This window comes from Limulus polyphemus, unplaced genomic scaffold, assembly GCF_000517525.1.
Source record: "Limulus polyphemus unplaced genomic scaffold, Limulus_polyphemus-2.1.2 Scaffold779, whole genome shotgun sequence".
NCBI lineage: Eukaryota > Metazoa > Arthropoda > Merostomata > Xiphosura > Limulidae > Limulus > Limulus polyphemus.
Genome location: NW_013666389.1, coordinates 371,677 through 395,522, shown reverse-complemented (window position 1 = coordinate 395,522; position 23,846 = coordinate 371,677). Strand labels below are relative to the sequence as shown.

Sequence of the window (23,846 nt, the reverse complement as noted above, 5' to 3'; positions counted from 1 at the left end):
CCCGTGGTGGGCAGAGCACAGATAGCCCATTGTGTAACTTTGTGCCTAACTTCAAACAAACCGTTAACTGGTAATTCAGTGAGAGGTACAGTGTAACCAAACGTTAACACTCAATTCATTTAAAATTATAGTGTAACAAGACTGTTAAATGTCAAATCAACGGAAGGTATAGTGTAACAAAGTGTTAAAAGGTAGTTAAATGAGAGGTACAGTGTTACCAAACTGTTAAAAGGTAGTTAAATGAGAGGTATAGTGTAACAAACTGTTAAAAGGTAGTTAAATGAGAGGTATAGTGTAACAAACTGTTAAAAGGTAGTTAAATGAGAGGTACAGTGTTACCAAACTGTTAAAAGGTAATTAAATGAGAGGTATAGTGTTACCAAACTGTTAAAAGCCAATTTAGTGAGAGGTACAGTAACAAGACTCTTAACAGGTTATAACTCGAAGATACGATGTAACCCAAAATGTTGACTCGCCATTCAGTCTGAAGAACAGTGTACTGAATCTTTTAACAATAGACACACCGTGTTCCCAAAACTGTTAATCGGGTAAATGAACAGTTTTTGCCAAACCAGTAACAGGTTAACCAAACCATATAAAGGCAATTATTAAGAGGAAATCGTGTGTGTAAAAAGAAAGAACACAACAAAATTTAACAGCTGCAGGCACTATCAAATGATATTAAGTTCAAATATAACTAGTAACATGAGTCATAATGTGACCTCATCTGACGAAACTTCTAATGAATTCAACTACAAAATCCTTTTTAATTATTCATCGGTGCACAGAGAAACGTGATTCAACATGCTGGCATTCTGCAAGAAATGTATTCCAAATGATACAGGACACAAAGTTCAATGAAACTGTAGCTTTTAAAACTGGCCGAATTGTCGGCAATGAAATCGAAAAATTATTTTTGAAAGGTTCAGCGAATGCTAATGCATTAGAAGAAAAATAAAAGACTATATAAATTCTGATGTTTTAAATCAACGTGTGTCATTTACTTAAAACTCCATAAAACTCCCCACACACACACAAAACTTGCAGAATGAGCATAAAAATAGTTACAACGTTGAAGAAGTTCAGAAAACACAGATGTTCTTATAATAAAGACTTATTAACTACAATATTCTCTTAGACCCGGCATGACCAGATGGTTAGGGTGCTCGACTCACAATCTGAAAGTCGCTGATTCGCATCCCCATCCCACCAAACATGCTCGCCCTTTCAGGTGTGGGGGCGTTATAATGTGACGGTCAATCCCACTATTTGTTAGTAAAAGATTAGCCCAAGAGTTGACGGTGGGTGATGGTGACCTTCCCTCTAGTCTTACACTGCTATATTAGGGACGGCTAGCGCAGATAGCCCTCATGTAGCTATACTCGTCTATACAGAATATTCAGAACTTTTCTGCCATACTAGGGTAGTAGTATTTATAGCAGGCTACTTTCACAAGCTGCTTTAGCATTTGAGAACATTTTGTTTTCAAACCATCAGACAGTTTTATCATGCAACAAACGTTTGTTAAATTAAAGTGTCCCCGATACAAACCCAGTAGATTTGTGCACATCATGGGTCAACATAAGGCCTAAGAAATCGACTGTTAACAGATGGGTCAACATAACGCCCGTTAACAAAGAATGTGGTTCTAACGTGTTTACGCAAGATACAAACAAACTACCAGCTGAGATCGTTGCCTTATAAAGAATCTGTGAATACGTGTTTTATTTATCCAATACCTTCATCTACGTGTGGTAAAAAAACAAAAGCAGTTGTTTTTTCCTACTTGACACCAAGAAAGACACATACAAGCTGAGATAACAATTTACGTCCACTGATAAAACGTCAGTCACTGATGATACATTTAAATCAAGTTATGTACAAGAAGCAGTAGTTTACTCATTATCAGTGGCATCCGTTTTAAGCTGGTGTTAGTTTTCACGTTACTTTTAAGCATAATATCCTTTCGCCCGTCTCACGTGTGTGCTTTTTATTATTATTATAGCCCCCCCCCCCCCCAGTGGCACAGCGGTATGTCTGCGGACTTACAACGCTAGAAACCGGGTTCCGATACCCGTGGTGGGCAGAGCGCAAATAGCCCATCGTGTAGCTTTGTGCATAACTTCAAACAAACAAACAAAGCCATCTATTTAAGTTATTATATTGGACCACTCAGCGAATTGCTGCAGTGCTATTTATTTTAACGGATTTCTTTCTTGGAGAGAATATTTGGAACTCGAACATATTTGAAAAATTTATATAAGCTGAAATAAAGAATCTCAATTAAATTATATAAATTTGTCTTTAAATATAAATTTAATTTACCTGAATAGAATCTTCTATCGATTGGCTAGTAAAATATGATAAGGATTCAAAAGATAGTGAAAGCTTATTATGAATTATGTTTGATTTTCTAGAAATGATAAATTTCCTAAATTAACGATGTACACTCGTATAGAAAGGCATACAAACAAACAATACTTTGTACCCAATGCCCTGTCCACTAAAGTTTTGCTTCGTTTCATTCGTCTGATTTTATAGACATCCTTTGCACATGCCCAGTCCATGTGACTAACTAATTCACGAAAACAGCGTTGGTGGCGTTCTTCATGCCAGACAGCTTGCCAGTCCAAGTTACTTCTACACGGAAAAATAAATATCTTTTTTTTATATAAATAATTAACACTGGCATTGTATGGATCGTTAATCACATATTTGAAATACAGATTAGGAAATAATATATTCCAAACTTTTTTATATTGTTCGTTACTATATAGTAATGTTGTAATCAATGTAATCAAATCAAACGTAAACTGTAAAAATAGCTCAATTATATGGTTTCCTAGACTTTCATGACGGACATACTTATTGAGTCGCGCCCATCACAGAATATTAAAACATACCAACAAAATGGCGCATTAAACTGAAACATTCACACTCAAGAACAAAGTAACTCTTGTCAGCATGAATATTCATAAATATATACATTATAGTAATGATATTATGAATTAATGTGTGGAACAAAGTAAAATCAAATTTTGATTGAAAAATTATTCTTTCTCTACTCTTATTACCATCCCGTTAGCAACTCTTTTTAATGGTTTTATTTTTCATAACTTAGGTATGAAAATGAGATGATAATCTTGTCTTTTATCAACACTTGCTATATCGTCATTGGAGTGCTTTCTTCCAGTAGGTGGCTGAAGAATTTCATTGTGTAGCTCTATCTCTGGTGATACATCAAAAGTGGTCTTGACAGGAATCTTAAGCTCTTCAACAGGTTGACTTGTCTCTAGCAAAATTTTCTTTTGAGGTAATGATTTGGCCATTATCTTGCTGACGTATTTACAAAGATGATTACAGTGAATCATCTTTGGTTTGGACTTTCTGTCCTTCTGGATTCTATACACCATATCATTGCTCCTTTTGGTTAGAGCATAGAACTCCTCCTAACATCTACGTAAATTTGGAGATATACCTCTCTTGCAGCATGGACTGTAGAATCATGCCACGTCACCATGATAAAATACAGTTCTTCATCATCTGTGGGTGACCAATTTTGAATTTTGTTGTGTTTTTTTAAAGTTAAGCATAAAGCAACACAATGGGCTATCTGTGCTCTGCCCACCACGAGTATCGAAACCCGGATTCTAGGGTTGTAAGTCTGCACACATACCGCCGTGCCACGGAAGGGGGGAATACAAGGTTTTTGTGACAATGCATCGGCATTTCCATGGCTCCATTCAAGATATTGCAAGATGGTGAAGTTGCATTCCAAAAGTTTCTGAAACCATCTTTCTATCTGTCCTTCTGGATATTGGAAGCCCATCAATCTCTTTACTGCTACATAATTTGTTTGGAGTGTAAATTTATGTCCATTTAAGGCTCGAAATACTCTTATTAGCTCTTTTTTAATTATACATTAATTCCTTTTACAGAATTTATTGCATGGCTATTGTAGGCTATCAAATGTTCTTTCCCATACTGTACTTCTGACAACACTGTTTTCACTGCAAAATCAGCTGCTTCTATATCCCATATCAGTGTGCCTTCAAGAGTTGGGTATGCTAGAATAGGAGCAGTAGTTAGTTATTAATTCAGTTTGCTGAATGCATGTTTACAATCAGCAGTCCAGCAAAACTTGTTTGGTTTTTCCAACAGTTTGTGAAAACGATGAGCTATTTCAGGGAATGACTTTATAAAACAATGATAGTACGAGCACAATCCAAGAAGTCTTTCTACCTCAGTTGGCCAGTTTTGAACAGAATCAGTCTTGGTTGGGTCTGCAGACACTCTGTTTCTTCTACTATGTGTCTATGTGTCCCAACAAATTTACCTGTTGACAGAACAATTCATGTGTTTTGGGGGATTCAGCTTAAAGTTCTCTTTCCTCAATCATTCCTTATGTTCTTAACCCACCATAAGCATCACTGAAGGTCTTCCCATATGTGATTATGTCATGTAAGTAAATGAGTACCATATCCTAGAATAGTTCAGTAATCAAGAAAAACAAATTTCATTAACTGTTCAAATCTATCAGGTGCATTACATAATCCAAAAGTAATACAGTATTGCAACAACCAATTTCCTGTAGTAAAGACTTGTCAGTATCCACTCTTCAGATCAAATGTTAAAAAAGTGGTTTCAGATATATATTCAAGGTGCATTCAGTGCAATAATTAAGAATATTTCTTTTGAATTCTTTGCCTTCTGGTAGTCTACAGTAAACCTTCTTTGTCCGCCATTTTTCTACAAGTACAATTGACAATGACAAAGGATCATTACTTGGTTCTATTACTCCTTGTTCTGTCATGGCTTTTATATATTTGAAAGCCTTAGCCTGTTTTGCAATTCAGAGTCATCTGGCAAATTGATGTATTGGTGCTTCTTCTTTAATATCACACTTGTGAGATATTTGATTTTTCCAACCTAAGTCATGAGGTCTATTGAAGCAAGTATTTTGGTATTATATGAGCAAGTCATACAATTCATAGTATTGTTCAATTATAAGACTTTCACAGTTCTGGACATACAACTCCTGTAAATGAGGTAGCAAGCTCCCATTATGGGAAGATTTGAGATCAGATTTCCTAAGTCTTGTTTTTAAGGTAACTACTTCTAATGTTAAAATCATAAATAATATTCAACGTTAAACTGGTACACAATTAAAATGTTAATTGTGTACCAGTTTATCGTTGAATGTTATTTATGATTTTAACTTTATACACAAGTGCCAAAATACTATAATTACTTCTGATGTTTTTCATGTAGAAGTACATCTTGCGCAGCTTCGCATCTTACAATTCTTCCCATCAATGAATACATTCACTTATAACCTAGTTTCTTTAAATAATAAACTCCTTATCTTAATTCGGACAAATGGAGTATTCAAACTAACTTCGGCCCTTAACTGCATGTAGCTAATTGCTGTTTTCTGATGACTGGTTAGCTCTTTGTTGTTTCTTTCATTAGTTTAGACTCTGAGATTCATCTTTTTTATTACAGTTTCGCCTGTCTTGTTTATCACAATTTTTTTCTGATCCTCTAGGAGCAGGTTTACTTCATACCGTTTTTGTTAGTATATTATTTTCAATTGTAGTTGAAAAGCCTACTGTTTTGAGGTTTATTTCTTCCATTTTCAGTAAGCATTTGTCTAACTAATGTTAGCAATTGTTTGTACTTCCATCAGAAGAAGTTGATGTTTCTGCACTATGATATAACAATTACGCAATTTTCAAATGAAACCTTTAGTTATTTACATGCGCTTTTAATTGACTCTAGTTCCATCACCAAAGGACAACCTTCTTTGAAGATATACACCTACTGTGCTTTAGTGTAGTTCGTATATTATCAACCCCTTCGCCATCTATGAATTGATCGTGGACCAATACCCCCTTCCAATCACGTGAAACATTTGGATAAAATAATTGGGCAAATCTTTTCACATCTTTAGTTAGTTCAGATAAGGTCTTGCCCTTTATCCTCACTTTACTTTAGAAACTTCTTTCTAATCTGACAATCCACATCTGTTTGATAAGTTGACCACCAACGCATGATAGTTGTTATGGATTTCTAGTGGAGGGTACATTTTCTATTTTGTCCTTGGCCAAACTAATTTTTGTTCATAATTCCTGTGTAAGTCATATGTCTTGTTCTTGTAATTTTTTCTTTAAAATCCCACATCTTTCTTATAACTATTTGCTGGCTCTCTTCTAAAAACGTTTTACAAATCTTTCTATCATTTTCGCTCTGGCCTTTCTTCCATATTATTTTAATTGTTGCTGCAAGCTCGTGTCACCATTTTAAAGTACACTTTGGATTTGATCTTAAACTTTTATCAAAACTGTATCTCACTCTTGATACAAGTGTTGTAATGATCTTTATTATTGTTTGGATTCTTTTGGATTATATGGTAAAAAGAGTAAATCACAGCTCAGTCCACTTAATGGTGACAAAACCGTTTATTTATTCAACTTTAAATTCCACGGTTAGTGTAATCAATGTGCACTGATATACTTATGTTGACAAGTTAGAGATAAGGAATTAACAAGTTAGTGAAATTTCTGTTTAAACTGACAAATAAACTCAATAAACTTCAATGAAGACGAAAAACAACTTCAGATAAATGTTTGTTCATTCTACCCATCGTTTCGGCTTACACTTTCCTCAAGGGTATATGAACGTCACAGATTACAAAATTAATTTGATTTAAAACTCTTTTTTAATAACAAAAGGTTAAAATTCAAAGTACTTATAAGAATATGAATAATCAAAGCACACAAACAATTAACGTTGTTTTATGTACACAAATAAAAACTTTTTTTTGAGACTGTCAACGTTCTCAAAACAGACACTATATGTTTCGACGTCGAATGATGTCATTCTCAAGAGTGAGGAATCAAAATATATATGGTTTGCACTGATTCTGATTTTACACTTCTGAGAACGACGTTATTCGACATCGAGGCATGTAAAGTGTCTGTTTTGAGACCGTTGACGGTCTTAGAATAAAGTTTATAATTGTGTACTTAAAACAACATTGGCCGTTTGCGTGCTTTTATTACCTGTTTTTAACTTAACTAGATATTTTTATGAAAAGAAAAGCCATTACAAAGAAATCTAAAACAACTATCACATAATAATAGTAAAAGATGGAGGCCTGAAACTTCGTATGGCGAATCTGTGTTTTATAGTATGTTTTTTTTATTTTGTCAAATTAAGTTCATCAGTTAACATCGATGAAAAACTGTTCTTTTTTTAGTTATTTACAAATACAAAAATAAGCTTTTCCCTAACTTTATAGCATTTTACGACACAAACATATTTCTAAATTTGCAATAATTGTTACAACAAAAATGATCAAAACTAAGTCACACTATTACTCACAAACTTTATAAAACACGATAACATAAAACGTATCATATTTAGTTTGAACAATCAGTAATAGATGGCACAGCACTCAAAATAGATACCATTTCCTTTCATATTTAAATAAGTGTGATTTTAATTGGGGAGATGCCGTTAAAGTGACAAATATGATAACAAGAGAAATTTTGTGCGAAAGCAGAACCAAAGATTAGATGCACTTGCAAAGGGTTTCCGAAAGTGTTCTGTTTCACGAATAAATAAAACCAAAATTAAGAGTAACAAATATTTTTATGTCTTGCTTTTGAAATTCATATGTCATTCTGAATTGTAGCCTACAAAGTATATAATTCTTCTCATGATTCATGGCATGCGCAAGTTTTACTGATGTCACTACAGTACAAATTGCAACATTAAGCGTCCCTTGTGCGTCGTCGTTTTAGTGTCTCGTGACTAAGTGACAGATGACACACTAGTATAGTGATGCGAGTGGTTAAAACAGGTGACCCCTACTGGCGTTCTTTGGAGAAATTAGAAAATAATATTTTCAGAAATATTCTAATGTTGTTTATTTAAAATTGATATAGCATAAATGTCATTGAATTGAACTTATTTAAATCAGTGTAGTCGATTTATAATTAATTTGCCAATTATTATCGATATCGTGTCAGGTTCTTTTAATAAAATAATCAAATACAAGGTGTTCTATATAATATGGGCTTGGATATATTACAACTTCTATAAAAACGTTGCGTATTCCTATAATATTTATCTCACAATACAAATTATTTCTTTAAAGTATTAAAGACTTAATTTTTTTTTTCAAATCAGTGATCTTCTTTCTACTACACAACGTTTGTCATTTAAATATTTTTTGCAAGCGTTCGTGGGCATGTAATTTAAACGACTAATTTGATTAATATTTTCTTTAGAAAGAAAATAACTTTTGGCAATTTTATATGTCAAAATTTTCGGAAACGAATTTGAGGTCTACTTGCGCCCATTTTCAAGCATGGACTGTGTAAAGACACGGAAAATAGTTTAGTCTTTTTCTGAACCAAAAAACCAGAAACAACTAGCTGGCTTCGTTGATAATGATTACTGTAAAAATATATCTAATCGGATTCGGATAAATTGACTCCAATTCAGCAATCTGCCGTTTTGTATCTTCTCTTTTGTAGAGGAAATTGATTCTACAAACCTTCATTTTCAGGTTTTTATGTCGCTATTTTGATAATACTTTTAGTATGCAGATGTTGAAATCCACCACGTGTAACAATAAGCTTCTTTGGTGTTCTTTTGATTACTATAAAAATTTGATTAGGTGCTGATATGTTTAATTTGTTGTCAATTCAGGTAAAATCCTATTGACTGTCATATGTGACTCATCAAGTCTATTTCAGCTTTTACATAATATTTAGTTGTTTTTCCCGGCCTATAAGCCCCACAAAATAACTGTCGGCTTACTCGATCTCTGGGACCCCTCTAGCTAGCGTAGAAGGGGAATGAGACTGTCTTTAAGGATCTAGGTTTTGTCGAAAAATGAGGAACTCTCTGCTAAACCTACCTTTTTGGGTCCTATTACGCCACTTAGCACGAGGATTCATTAAATCAGTTTTAAGGAAAATTCAAAATTTGTAATAGTTTCGTTTTCTAGGCATTTTCACCCTTCTGTTGCCCCTTTATTTCAACTAACAGAATGAAACGCCTAGGTATTAGAAGAGGAAAAATCAGTTCAGTTGAAGTTTGGAAAAAATATGGACACATATAATTCTGAGCTATTGAAAATTTAACCCTCGTCATTTTTTCCCCAGAGTCATCGTAGGCAAAATTCACTATTGAAAATGTAAAATTCACTCCCTCATCAAATATTTAAAAGAAATATATTTCGTCATCCAATGATTGCAAACAATTTAGAATGGCATCACAAGTCCTCAGTTTAACCACACTAGCTAATTACACTTCAATGATTTAAAACTTATTCTGATTTCATATGAAAAACTATTTGTAGAATACATTGCACATCAGCACAAAAACTCTTACCCAAACATAAACTTAACGACCATGATGTTATAAGGCTGACATGTGGTATTTTTGGTAAACGATAAAATAAGCGAAACTAACCTTTAACTTTACGCTACACGTACCTTGTCTTTGATGTACAACTATTAGTATTCCATATCTATCCTTAAGTACCAGTAACCCACTAAGTTCTTTTTAAGAAAACAAACAATTTAGTTAAATCTGACTTTCACTTGACTTTTAATCATACATTCTTCTCAATACCTTACCATACATCATGCAAATAATCTCGCTGATCTACAAACTAAACAAATTTTAGGAATTAAATTATCATTTGTGAAGGGTTAAATTTTCAGTAGGGCGTTCTATAAAAAGCTCTAATTTTGTACTTTGACAAGTTAGTTACGAAGTTCGACAGATATGGTACGAATGATATTGACTTACCTGCTTTTAAAAACTGTCTCCCATTTTGGATCAATAGTAGCTCTTGCGACGGAAACAATAAACAATGCTTTCCACAGAATTACCACGCCTTTATTTAGCTTTAACTTCTCCATGTAGGATGGATGTATGAAACATAGATGTAGAATCTGAAAAAAATTAAGGAACGATTGTCAGAAGAAAAAAGGAATAGTTAACCCGGAAGGATAGAAAGTTACTAAAGAAAACATCTTAAACTAGTAAGCAAATATCATTGCAATCAATGACACCATTTAACGGAATAGAAAATAACTTAAACGAAATATAGAATATAATATAAAGGAATAGCATGTCATAGAAAGCTGGGGTAGAATTCTAAAGAAAAGAAAATGAAGAGCAATCAAATATTTTTTTGTTTAAGTACAAAGCTACACGATGGGTTATCTGCGGGATTTTAGCGTTATAAGCCTCCAGATATGCCACTAAGTCGTAATGGTGTCAGCAATGAAAGAAATAAAACATTCCAAGGGACAGTATTTGGATCTAAAAGTAACTTGAGTTTGTTTGTTGTTAAGGGGAAAGCTACACAATCAGCTATCTGCGCTGCATCCTTTGCGTGTACAGAATCCCAAATTTTAGCGTTATAAGCCTTCATGCTTACCCATAGGGGAAAATAAGGGTTTGTTTGTTTGTAGTTAAGCACAGAGCTACACAATGGGCTATCTGTGCTCTGCTCACCACGAGTATCGAAGCCAGGTTTCTAGAGTCCCCAGACATACACCTGTGCCACTGAGAGGGGGGGGGGCAGGGAAAAAAATAAGAAGAGATTCTACATAAACAATGAAATATAAATAGACAATGTAGACAGGATTTGTTTGTTTCGAACTTTCGCCAGATCCACATAATACATATTTTATTTGTGTGTACTCGTCACTACTCACTAATTTTGATCTGACAGACTACAGGGAAAAAATCTAGACCGCCAACTCTTCTTTGATCGAATAGTGAGATTTGATCATCGCTCTTATAGAAAAATAGAATACAAAGAATAAAAACTAATTTCTGGTTCACTTCTGACACATTGCCTGTGATATTGAACTAACCCATACATTTAGTAACGTCAACTTAATGATATAATAACATGAGAAACTAAAATACCGCAAAAACGTCGTTTCGCAAAACGTAGATGGTGTGTGTGTGTATAAAAAAGAAAAACAATATTTATCGTTTGTTTGAAGTTATGCAAAAAGCTACACAATGGGCTATCTGTGCTCTGCCCACCACCGGTATCGAAACCCGGTTTTTAGCGTTGTAAGTCCGCAGACATACCGCTGTGCCACTGGAGAGCCATCAATATTTATTCTATAAATTTTTACCAATTATAAACACACAGAAATACCAAAAGAATTACAAAGTACACTTTACAAAAATTATAAAATAAAACACGTAAGTTTTATGTTTAAACCGATACTTGTAGTTTGTGAAGGTTTTTCGTTATGTCATTAATGGCGTCGTGGCTTAGTGCTTTGAAGTCGTATATGAAAGGTTGCGTGTTCTAGACTTGCCAGTGCAACGTGTTTGTGACTCTATGCAAGATAGTTGACTCCAACTGCTTCAGTACAATGTGTCCCAGCAGGTAACTTGTGGTTAACCTAGGAGGGATTGGTATTCTATTCAACGAGGATGTGTTACCATTCTCATCCATTCCTGCCAGAGGAAACCGAAGTTAAACACTGGCCTTATGTAAATGCCTTTAAAGCACGAAAAGGATTAATTTACTTGTGACCTTTTGATTCAATGATATTGAACTAGGATTGACTTTATTTAATACTCCATATTCAATTAGATTCTAAGATTTGTATTAATGAATGTTAGCTGTTTTCTCTAAGTTAGCTCATAACTCTCTAATTAGAATACCCTTTTAGTCAATTAAAACACTTCTGGTTCATACCTTCAGTTGAAACCGCTAATGATGTTCCAAAAAATTAAAAGTAATATGCGTTAGAATATGAAATGCATTGTGTTTTTTTTTTTTTGTAACTTAAACCAAGATAAGTATAACACATAATAGATACAGTTAAAGAAACTGGTCGACTATTTCCTTGACAAAGAAGGGATTGTTCAAATAGAGTAACCTATATTATGCAGTAGCTTTCTGCCCCACCATGGAGCAGGTATGAAATTCATTGCATACTATCAACTGAATCTGAACAATCCTTATTAACTTGAAATACCATGAACAATAAAGATGTAAAGCCATTTCTGCCAAATATTTACTTACGATCGTGGTTTGAATGACCTATTACTTGCATATCAGATTATTAGATATAGCATAAAAATGAACTGAAAATGGTGACTGGCAAGGATGATTAGCATTATAGCAATAGTTTTGCATTGCTAAAATTAAAATAATATAAATTTCTTTGATTGTATTGGGCAGTGTACATAAATGCATGCCACTTTAGTTCAGTTTAATTCAGTCTTATTTTATTTTATTTTTCAAACTGCAGTATAATTGGATGAGAAAAGTCACGCTGTGGCTAGAAAGTGAAATCCACCACGGATATTTCTAAATGTTAAGGGGCTTTAAAGTCATCAAAGCTATACATTTATATATAATCAGCATATATTTAACTATCCAAAAAGATGAACAATAGAACATTGTTTTAAATAATAATTTAACATCTTCATGCATGATTGAATAAACCAAGTATGGCTTTTGGTTAATGAATATTTGGTTACTATGATTAGTACATAGTAATACTTTGAAAACCTCGCATGTTGTAGTGGTGCCATGCGAGAATAGGTTTAAAAGTTTTATATTATTATTATAGAGCAAGAAGTAAAGATAAAACAAGACCAATAATTCAACACTAAAAGAAAAAACATATATAATATCTAGAATTACACTAAGAAATAATATATATAGATAATTTTAAAGATAAATTTTCAATTTAATGTCCCCGAAAGGGGCGGAAGGCCGTCTGGAGGGGTCACCTGTTTTAACCACTCACATCACTATACAGTAGTGTGTTGTCTGTCAGTCAGTCAGTAGACACTAAAATAACGTCACTTAACGTTGCAATTTGTACTGTCGTGACGTCAATAAAACGTGCGCATGCCATTAATCACGAGAAGAATTATGCACTCTGTTTTATAAGACTATTAAAGAAACCCATGTGGTACAAGACACAGCAAGCCCATGTTGTACAAGACTCAGCAAGTCCATGTTTTATAAGACTATTAAAGAAACCCATGTTGTACAAGACTCAGCAAACCTATATTGTATAAGACTCAGCAAGCCCATGTTGTATAAGACTCAGCAAGCCCATGTGGTATAAGACTCAGCAAGCCCATGTTTTATAAGACTATTAAAGAAACCCATGTTGTACAAGACTCAGCAAGCCCATATTTTATAAGACTATTAAAGAAACCCATGTGGTACAAGACTCAGCAAGCCCATGTTTTATAAGACTATTAAAGAAACCCATGTGGTACAAGACACAGCAAGCCCATGCTGTACAAGACTCAGCAAGCCCATATTTTATAAGACTATTAAGAACCCATGTGGTACAAGACTCAGCAAGCCCATGTTTTATAAGACTATTAAAGAAACCCATGTGGTACAAGACTCAGCAAGCCCATGTTTTATAAGACTATTAAAGAAACCCATGTTGTACAAGACTCAGCAAGCCCATATTTTATAAGACTATTAAAGAAACCCATATGGTACAAGACTATTTAGCAAACTCGTATTGTATAAAACCGTTCAGCAATCCTGTGTGTACAAGACTATTTATTGCACATTCGTATAGCACAAGAATATCTAGCAAACCCATGTACAAGACTACTCAGCAAAACGTGTTAAATGACCCTCAGCTGCTTCATGCTGACTTCAGGAATGAGCTATCTGTCCTGTGCTCACCATGGAAATCGCAACCCGGTTTTTAGCGTTATAAGTTCGCAGACTTACCACTGTGCCACTGGAGATGTGCAGGAATAATACCATTGTTTATGTCGTTTATTTATAGAACTTCAAGTTATCTGCATCGTAAGATATTTTTAATTAACTTTAGTAAACCATGCTTTTATGAATATTTTCAAGATTACTCTATAAATTAATACATAGACAAATAGATTCATTGTTTAAAGAAAACAGCTTTTCAATATAAAAGCGACTTAGTAAATGTTATTTTTTTAATTTTAAAACTTATGAAAATAACTTCACTAAAATACTTTCATATTTGCATAACACTGGCTGAGATTATGTTTTTGACATTCAGGTAATGATGATAGCGTTAGATGGTGGGAGATTTTATTATTGCCAAAACTACTTTGTAATTATTTGGATGGGTAATGTTGTCGTTTTTCTTAATAACCATTTTAATTATTTGACTTTTCACCGCTGCCATTGAAGATTATGCAAGGTAAATAAATATGTATTTGATGTACTGCCGCAAGTGTTGAAATGTCGAAATATAAAAAGTATATATATTCTAAACACCGTTAGAAGGGATAAACATTTTGTAAAGAGAGAACTCATTATCAAACTTATTATTTCCACTTATACAGTAAACTCTTTTGAAGAAGTAAGAAAAGGTTTTTAAATTAGTAGAGATGGCAAAGTAAATATGTGTTTAGTAAGTAATGTATGTTTAAACAATTACAGAATCGAAACAAGCATTTATCTATAGCTAATGAATATTGTTTATATTATTAGTATTACACTAAAGTGGAGGAGAGCACACAAGTCTTTGGAAGTTGAATATTTTAAAGAATGAAGAGCTATCTAAGTGATACAGGATTTATTTGGTTGTACAACCAATTAAACTAAGAATGACCACACATATTAAATCAGAGTTCTGAAAAATATGCAACTTATCTAAACGAAATTGAATGTGAAAAAGTGTATTATTATACCAAGAATATAAAACTTATACCCGCTGGCTGAATATATTATACTAATTGTCTATGAATATTTAACCTGGTGATTAAGCATTATGTCTGTAAGGTAAACTTAAATAACTTAGAATATAACATAAAGGTTAAAAAAATCAACTGCCTTCAGATCGTACAAAACTACTTTGATACTTATAATGGTTAGAGACGGCTTGAAAGGGTAATGAAAAAAAACTTTAATATATGTTTAACATAACAGCAAATTTACAACGTTCCGACAAGGTTTTTGTCATCATCAGGTCGAAACGTTGTACATTTGCTGCTATGTTAAACTTATATTAAAGTTTTTCTTCATTACCCATTCAAGCCGTCTTGACCATTATTAGTCTTAAAGTGGGTTCCTCGTCATCGAATTTGAATACTTTGATACTTATCAGCACTTATTGTCTGAAATCATTTCTTAGACAAAATAAATAAATAACGAAAAAATAAATAAGGCGTTTCAGGCAGATATTTTACATTTAATCGGGTATGCTCAATGAAAAGATAATTTCGAAATAAAGTATTTTCTCTTTTGTATTTTTGACAATGCTACTAAAACTATATGAACTGCTGACCAGAACTGCCACCATTCACTTTAAGAGAATGACTCACTCTTATACCACACTCGCAGCTTAAAAGGCAGGAAACATTTTGTGGTATTTCCCGGATTCGAACCCGGACCGCCTATTTCTAAATTCTACCACAAGGTAAACCCAATTAATAGTTTAGTAAACGCTGTTTGGCAAAGCAATATGAATAATCTTGCTTTAACAGAGATAAAATAAAACACAATTTAGAGTAAGTGATAATCTAAAATTGGGTTCTACCACCAATATAACATCCAGAAAAAATCTAGAATGTGAATAATCAAATATCCAAAAATCTAATTACGAATATATATAATATCAGAAAACGGATAGATGACACCAGCAGCTTAGTTTGAAAATACAATTTAGTTAAGCAATAATCTAAAAACAAAGACAAAGAGTATTTCAAGGTGACATTCCTGCATGTTATTTTATCACATAATCGTATCCATAAGAAAACACACGATATTAAATAGTTTATAGTGATTCAATCTATGTATTTACTTGAACTTCTTTGACGTACTAAACATTTTGAAGTAATAATGATCAAGTACTTACCTGTTTTTGTTTTTTTCGTTTTTAGTTCTTGATCTTTCTCGTCCGATAATAATATTTATTTGTCCACGCACCGTTGCAAACAGCCAGAAAAACTGATGGAGTTTAAAAGATTAAATAATTCGGCTCTTATTTAGTGATTCAAATAAAAAGTAGTTCATGCTTAACTTTTGCTAGGACTAAATTTATTACTTCACTTGGGTAATAAGTAGAAATTTAATAAAATGCTGAAATTCGTTTGTAAATAGTTATTTAAATACACTGGAAAAGGCTTATCTCACAGACGCTATGCTCTATTGAATACATAACAAACACCTCAATATGTAATTTAATATATCTAAAATTATTCTAGATATAATTACTCTATACCCTGTTCAAGAATAAAATCACAATTAAGTACGAATGAAATTATATAGGAATTGGTTTATTACTGGTTTACAAAAGTGCTTTGTTTTCTTGACGGTCCTCTAGTATAGAAATTGGGATGTAAGGAGACCTGATATTTACTGACACGAGAATTTTTTTTTGTTTCAAAAGCGTAACAGTCGTGCGGTCTAAGTATAAATTAATAAAATATGACGAAACATCAAACTACAATTAATACACTAAAATTGGAACGATTTGCTAACAGCTCCTCTAAGCATTCTAACAAATACATTGTGTATAAACTTAAACTACAAATGTTTATTTCATTAACGGAACACTAAATGAAATATTTTTAGTACTATGAAATTATTCTGAGAAAAGTCATGACTTAATCATACAGCTCAAACAATGGAAAACTCAAATAAACAAAAGCTAAGCGTACTTCTATTCTTCTCAGGGGATTAAAAGATATACACGTTACCTTGATTTACTTCTTTACGTGTTCGTTAAATAACAAAATGCCTTAATAACTGAAAAAGTGAATTATTTAAGTAATACCAAAAACAGAGTCAATGTCGCTATTTTTCTATTCAGTGTATTTTAGAATTTGAAGAAAAACCTATTAGAAATTATATTACGAAGTTTTTAGAGCGAACGAAAGTTGAACAGTTAATTAGTATATGATTTCATTGCTATCATATATATTGACTTCAGTGGCACTATTCTTTTGTTTTCCAGTAGTAAAAACTGATGCTTATAGGATATAATTATTTACGTATAAGGATGTCATACAAAACACTTTTCTGGACATCAAGAATATATGTTTATTTTAATGGGCTTGAAAGTTTATAAAGTTTACTTACTTTACTTATAAATTCTTCTTTTGATGTAGTTAAATATCAGACCAAGCTAATTAAGATATAGAGCGCGGTAACATATCATGAAATGTAACTCAGATATTGTGCTAAAGAAATAACTTAAGAACAAATGTAAAGATAGTTTAATACTAATTTCCATCTAACTAGTCCAGCTTGATCTAGCTTAGTCACTAAACTCACATAGGAATTACGTTGAAGCAAAACAAAGGCTCCATATGTTGACGGCAAAGTTGGGTAGGAAGTATCCTTTCCTGAAATTGTTTAATTATCTAAATCGTTAAGCTCTTATGTTGCATTAAACACCAGTTTTATTCCTCGACATGTAATAAAAGTTTAACTAGTCAAATTAGACATAGTTTCCTTAATAATATCAAGTCTCATGCTTAACTAAGTTATTTATAGGGCGTTTCGTTTAGGATATAAAAACAACAACCTTTAAACACAACCATGAACATTAAAAGTTTTACGACTGTAATGAAATGGTTTTAACTTAATTAAGTTATTAGTTACATTAAACTTTACGCTTGGTTTAAGTCATTTTTTATTTGTGATTAGAGAATACTGAATAATGAATTTTATTAGAAATGTTATAAGAAAAATTTAAATGAAAAATGTTTTAGTTTAACATTGAGTCCCAACATTTATTGTAAACACATGTTTAATTAGATAATCGCTCAAGCTTGCTGAAGTGAAGAAACTTGCATCAAAATTTAGAAAACTTTACATGAATATAACCAACTTAAAATATATCCTATACTAGTTATAAAAGGGTCAAATATTATGACATTTTTTGTAAACACATTGGCCTGAAGACAGGAATAGCCCCATTCACAGTAATGTACATCCTGTTATAACTTCTAACCAAGTACAGAAACCTAATCTCAGAGTTTGAAAACAATTAATTGAATATACCTGAATGAAGATATATGCTTTTTCTAAGTTATGAAAGGGTTAACGCCATAGTGTTTTAGTATTACCTCCACGCCCTTCCTTCCATCACAATCCACCTCAATCAAATATTAATGGAACTTTAAGTCCATATTTGGTTTTAATATGATTTAACTTTGATCCAGAGGAATCACGCTCTCTTAAGCTCAAAGAAACATGAAACGTCATGATATTTATTCAAGACAAGATATGGATTTTTAGTTTTAAAATAAATATAAATAAATGAAATGCCGTTAACAAGTACTTATAAATTGTAAAATACATAAGAAACATACTGAAATTAAACTCTTTAACGCGGATAAAAAAACTGGTTTAACAGTAATTTAAGCAAAATTAGACTGATAAATCCAGCTGTCATATAAGTAAAAAGAATCATTGTTACTTTATATTAAGAAGAACTTGCAGCTTCATCACGTCATTACAATCGACGTTCTTATGTTCGATTATGCTGTAATAGACGACCATTCCTCTTGAAAATAGCCTTGCAGTGAAGTTCCATCGCAAAACTGTCATGTGCAAAGCACACCACCCCTTTCTGAAAGCTTTATATAATTCAACTAACGTATCAGAACAGTGGTTTTCCAGCGCGTGTTTCAACAGTCTGGTCACACAAAAATTTATAGGCACTGTATCTGAAAACGTGACCGTTATATTTTTATATGGAATCGCATTCCATTCCATTCTCCAGATGTTTGAGGTGTGAAATGATTGAATGGGAGGTATGAATGGAAGCCTTGTTTTGGTGAACCTGTATACTGTGTGGCTTCGATTCGAAATGGAGATCCTTCTTGGTTATGTTTCCTGGGACATGTGTCAGTTTCTGCTACATTTGTTACAAGACGCCACACTTTGCTTACCATGGCTGAGATGTAACTAACTGAATGTTGTTGATGCCCCAAGTTTATCCACATTCCTTTTTGTTGCAATGCCATTAATTTTCCCATCTCGGAAATATAATCTGAGTTTAGGAATATTTTGCACTAGAAAGTGCTGTTACATACCTTTGCCCAAGTGGTCAATTTTTGGTTACACCACAATATCTATGCAAAGTTAAACAATGTGGAAACGTACTTTTGATACACGCTATTCTCCCGTGACTTTATATCGGCTGTGGTTGTCACATTACTTGCTGATTTGCATATTCAAAAACGTTTTAGTATAATGTACACAACGATGTGTATGTGTTAATCATATAAAAATAAATAGTTTTGGTTCTTTAAATTGTGTTTATACTATTATTATAAGAAATTTTAATAATAAAAAATAAAAATAATTATTTTGTTAAATAGTGCCAGGTGTGCCAGCCAAATTCAGTTCGGTTTGACTCTTTGCAATTCAAACAGCAGGAAATCTGAAATTTTAGAATTAACTCGTCAGGAGTTGCATGACTAAGGAGGAAGAGCTAAATTACTGACGTGTCTTTTATAAGTCGTACTTTTAAGAAACAAAAAAGTTACTTTAGAGTTTCCTGGGTCAGCAGATAAGCTGTTTAGTGGCACTCTCTCGCGCGCTTTATCATTCGGAGAATGTACCATCATTGCTGTGTTGGCAGGCTGGATCATCACGTCTGCTGCTTCAATGAAGAAGCTGGAACTTGCACAAGACCAGCAGGAAACATCATTCCTGCTAATTTGAACTATGGAAGGTATGAAATGGTGATAGTTAAAGCCGGGGTTGAAAATACTTGGTCTATTTAGCTTTTGGAAGCCCAGAGATTCAGCTGCCAACATATAATTGAATTTATTAACACCCTGGTCACAACCAGCTCACTAGTAAATAAATATAAAACACATACCACACCTCAGAATAATCATTAAGGCTGACCTGAGAAGGTGATATCCTGATTTGTACAGGATAGCACACGATATTTCCTTTCTTCAGTATGAACTGCTGTTATGCTGCAGTAACTTCATTTCATTGGTTGTTGTTTTTTCTTCTTAGACACAAAGGATCTTCCACGTGTATCTGGTTGTGTGCAACTGATCCTTAGGTGTACAAAGCTCAAAAATATTAAAGTAAATGTATTATAAAATACTAGGTACATCAGTAGTTCTTGTAATGAAGGAAGGAGTTTCTAGGCAGTGACGTATGGCAGACAAAGAATAGGTTTAAAATGCTATTTGTACTTTCCTGTGATATAGAATCCATAATGGAATAAATAAGAAAAAAGTATAGCATAATTTTTATCGCTATTATTAGGCTAGGTACACTATTTTTTGTGTGGTTTTTTGTTGTTGTTGTGAAACATCCAGGGACATTGACTTTACTTTACTCGAAAAAAGATGCAAAACCTACAGATATTTGTATTGTGTATAATTGAACATAATTTTTCATAACCACCAATGAAAACATCTGCAGCATGCTTCTTATTAGATCCGATGAAAATCAAACAGTAGCTTGAATGTCATTCATGAAGTACTATATATTTACGAATGTTTCAGTTTTGGACTAAAACAAACATGTTCTCCACCAACACCCTTTATTTAAGTCTACCTTAACTACTGAAGTATGTATCAAAGTTCTGCATTCCCTAATAATTGTTCTCTCTTTATATTTCCGCTTATGTATGTAATACAATAAACATAAACGAACACACTTATATATATATATACACATATACAATAATATCTTATACTAAATACGTGCATCTATCCAGAGTCTATGGTACATATATTGTAGGTAACAGTAAACAATGTTCGCTGTCATGACCAACTACCAACTACCAAGCTACGTCTTACTGTGTCACAGCCTGTGAGCCAACAAACCCAATAATGTTTTGGTATTGCACAAAAATAGAGCAATCATGGGCAAAACTCGGTGAACATGAACGTCTCCATTGCAATTTACACAACCTAGTTCGCAATTCGTGATATAACTTAGAGTATATGCCATTATAGACACAGTGATTAGAGAAAACGCAAAAGACAATAGGAAAAACATATATTCACAGTTACAAGTGACTACCAATACATGATGTCATCCCATATACTATTTTATCGCCATAATTATAAAAATAACTAGGATAAAATCTAGAGAAACAAGGAATTTTGCATCACGATTTATTTCAATCGAAGTTACTTTTGTGCCGTGTAAGAGCACAACTCTCTTATTCAATATCTAAAATACTGACACAGACCTATCAGACTGAAAATGGGATTCTGTGGCATGGTCTGGTGTTTAGGGCACTGGACTCGCAATATACGGTTCGTGAGTTTGAATCCCGTCATCGAACATACTCGTCCTTTCAGCTAAGGGGACGTTATATTGTGACGCTCAATGCAATTTTTCATTGTTAAAGACCAGTCCAAGAGTTGGCGGTGGTTGATGTTGAGTAGCTGTATTCCTTCTAGTTTATCTCTTCTTAATTCGGATCGATTAGCGCTGATATCCCTCGAGTAACATTGCGCAAAGTTGAACAAACAATACTTAGTCTATCAAATCGGAAAAACTTGCGTTATGAAAAGACACTAACTCTTAACTCCTTCCCTTTTTAATATAGCCTAGCATAACACATTATACTTCAATGACGTACTTTAGAGGAGCCCCAAAAATTTAATTTTTCAGATTCTAGTATTTCACATACCCCACCCCCCAAATAAACGACACAAGTTTAAGAAACCAATGTAGAGTATATTCCTAACGTATATTCTCAACTTCTAACTTTACTTACAAAACGTCTTACATCATCACTACAAAGAAGTGCCGTTAATAAACTTAGCCATCTCTGAAAAGTATATTCTGCTGCTGAAAAACTACTCTTTATAACTTTTCACAATATACAGAAGGTATTACTTGTATGGAGAACTGCTATCTCTAGCTTTTCTCAACCCTGCTACTAGTATATAAAAAGAGCTATTGTCCGTAACTTTACTCACCACTACTACTGTTTAAAGAAAACTACTACCCATAGTTTTAATCACCACTAGAAAGTATGTTATTAGTATAAAGACAGCTATTGTCCGTAACTTTACTCACCACTACTGCTGTTTAGAGAAAACTTGCTACCCATAGTTTTAATCACCACTAGAAAGTATGTTATTAGTATAAAGACAACTATTGTCCGTAACTTTACTCATCATTAAATAATTTATTATTAGTTTTGAGAGATCTACGGTCCATAACTTTACTTAACAGTTTCTTAACTTTTTACCACTAGAAAGTATCATAATAAGAAACGAAAACGCTTATTCAGGACTTTATTTACCAGTAAAACAGTAAATGTTTAATAAACACGAAATCTGTAAATTATTTCGCTAGAGAAGTTATTCTCATTTACAATTATACGTGAATTTCTACTTCAAAGTGATTATTTGAAGTAGATGACCACTGTATCTAATCGTACTCTCTAATACAGAGTATGTTCTTAGTATGAAAAATATCACCTGTAATTTTCTTATTACTCCACACAAGATTTACCATTTCTTCCTTACATAACATATCGGATAGTATTTCTATGAGTTAGTATTGTTTTTAGATTTACTTACCACTAGAGAATGTATTCCTACTGTAAAACATTGCATCCTTTAACCTTATGTACCACCAGAGAGCATATTGCTACTTGAGATTACTGAACCTGCAAGTTGCTCATCGCTTGTGTGTTTTTAAATCTAGAGGTCCTCTGGTACAAATCTTACCTACCTAAGCTGGAAATATAAAGATATCCTTCTTGAAATATTTCACATGTTCAACATCGTAATAATTTTGTGTTCCTTCTACCTACTTGACAAGGTATTTTTTATATTTTTCTTATATATTACTTAATTTTTTTCTCTGACTTAACTCTTTGTTTTTCTTGTTTACAAAACAAAATAGTTTAATTTTAAAAACTTTTGAACTGAGCTCATAAAACACACTTCCTTCGAGTATTAAGCTGTTTCCAGTATATAGGAAAGGTTACGATTATTGCGTAGTTTGCGAGGCATTCCTATTAGTCCCCATCAGACAATGTCATGCGCAGTTAAACATCATAGGCAACAGTTATGGAAGAGCGTAGGTAGAACCGTGTACTAAAATATCTGTTGCGAAAGCGTTTATTGGAAAAAAGTAATTAATGAGAGATTGACGAATATAGAAGTATGTATTGTATTAAATATACATTTGCGCCTACGTCTTGAAGCGTAACATAATGTTGTACTTTAACAAGTAATTCTACATACTGGTTTAAGTGCAATAGAGTGAAGAGCTACTGACAGCACGCAATAGTTCGTACTTTCAGCAACCACAGTATGTGGTATTGTATTCTTATATTCTCTTGTTTACACAATCTTTATAGGTTTGTATATGGGTAAAAAACATATTCTTGAAAATCAACTCGGGTTTAAAATTTTACATTAATTTTTGCAAAAAAAACTATTATTTTTAAACATTTTGGGGTGTGGGTTTTAGAAATGAACAAGAGGTCAGACATAACAACATACTTCTAGATCATCTTTATGGTTCCCGAGTTTCAGAATTAACCAAAAGATTATTTTTGTTTCTCAATGGAAATGAAGAACAGAACTAGTTCAATTAGACAATATTTTAAGTGTATAAGCAAAAATCAAAAACCCAAAACTTCAGTAGTTTAGTACTCTTGGGTCTGGCTTAGAGCAGCTATTAACCTGCACGTAAAGTGAATAATTTACATATGATGAATTACGTTACAGATAAGTATTCTAAATTTGTAAATAGTTATCAGCACGTATATTCCAGTTTTCTCATAAAATAAATCAGTCGTCGAGATTGACCTCATGATGTTGCTTCAGGATCTGTACTGAGAGTCTGA

At 33.0% G+C, this 23,846-nt stretch overlaps 1 protein-coding gene across 3 annotated transcripts in view; it reads right to left on the bottom strand.

Annotated features, from left to right (window-relative positions):
• LOC111086011 (probable insulin-like peptide 7) overlaps positions 1-22,944 on the bottom strand; it is a 24,393-nt gene extending 1,449 nt beyond the window's left edge. Inside the window, exons 1-5 of one of the 3 annotated variants that reach the window (XM_022387220.1) lie at positions 22,721-22,944; positions 17,315-17,385; positions 15,894-15,985; positions 9,832-9,977; positions 2,489-2,640 (exon numbers count right to left, since the gene is read on the bottom strand). In XM_022387220.1, the coding sequence (XP_022242928.1) occupies positions 2,489-2,640; positions 9,832-9,944 (265 nt within the window). In that variant the 5' untranslated portion in view covers positions 9,945-9,977; positions 15,894-15,985; positions 17,315-17,385; positions 22,721-22,944. Of the gene's footprint in view, positions 1-2,488; positions 2,641-9,831; positions 9,978-15,893; positions 15,986-17,314; positions 17,386-22,716 lie in introns of all 3 variants that reach the window. The other 2 variants (XM_022387221.1, XM_022387219.1) reach the window with 2 other exon arrangements.
• Positions 22,945-23,846: the final 902 nt, after the last annotated feature.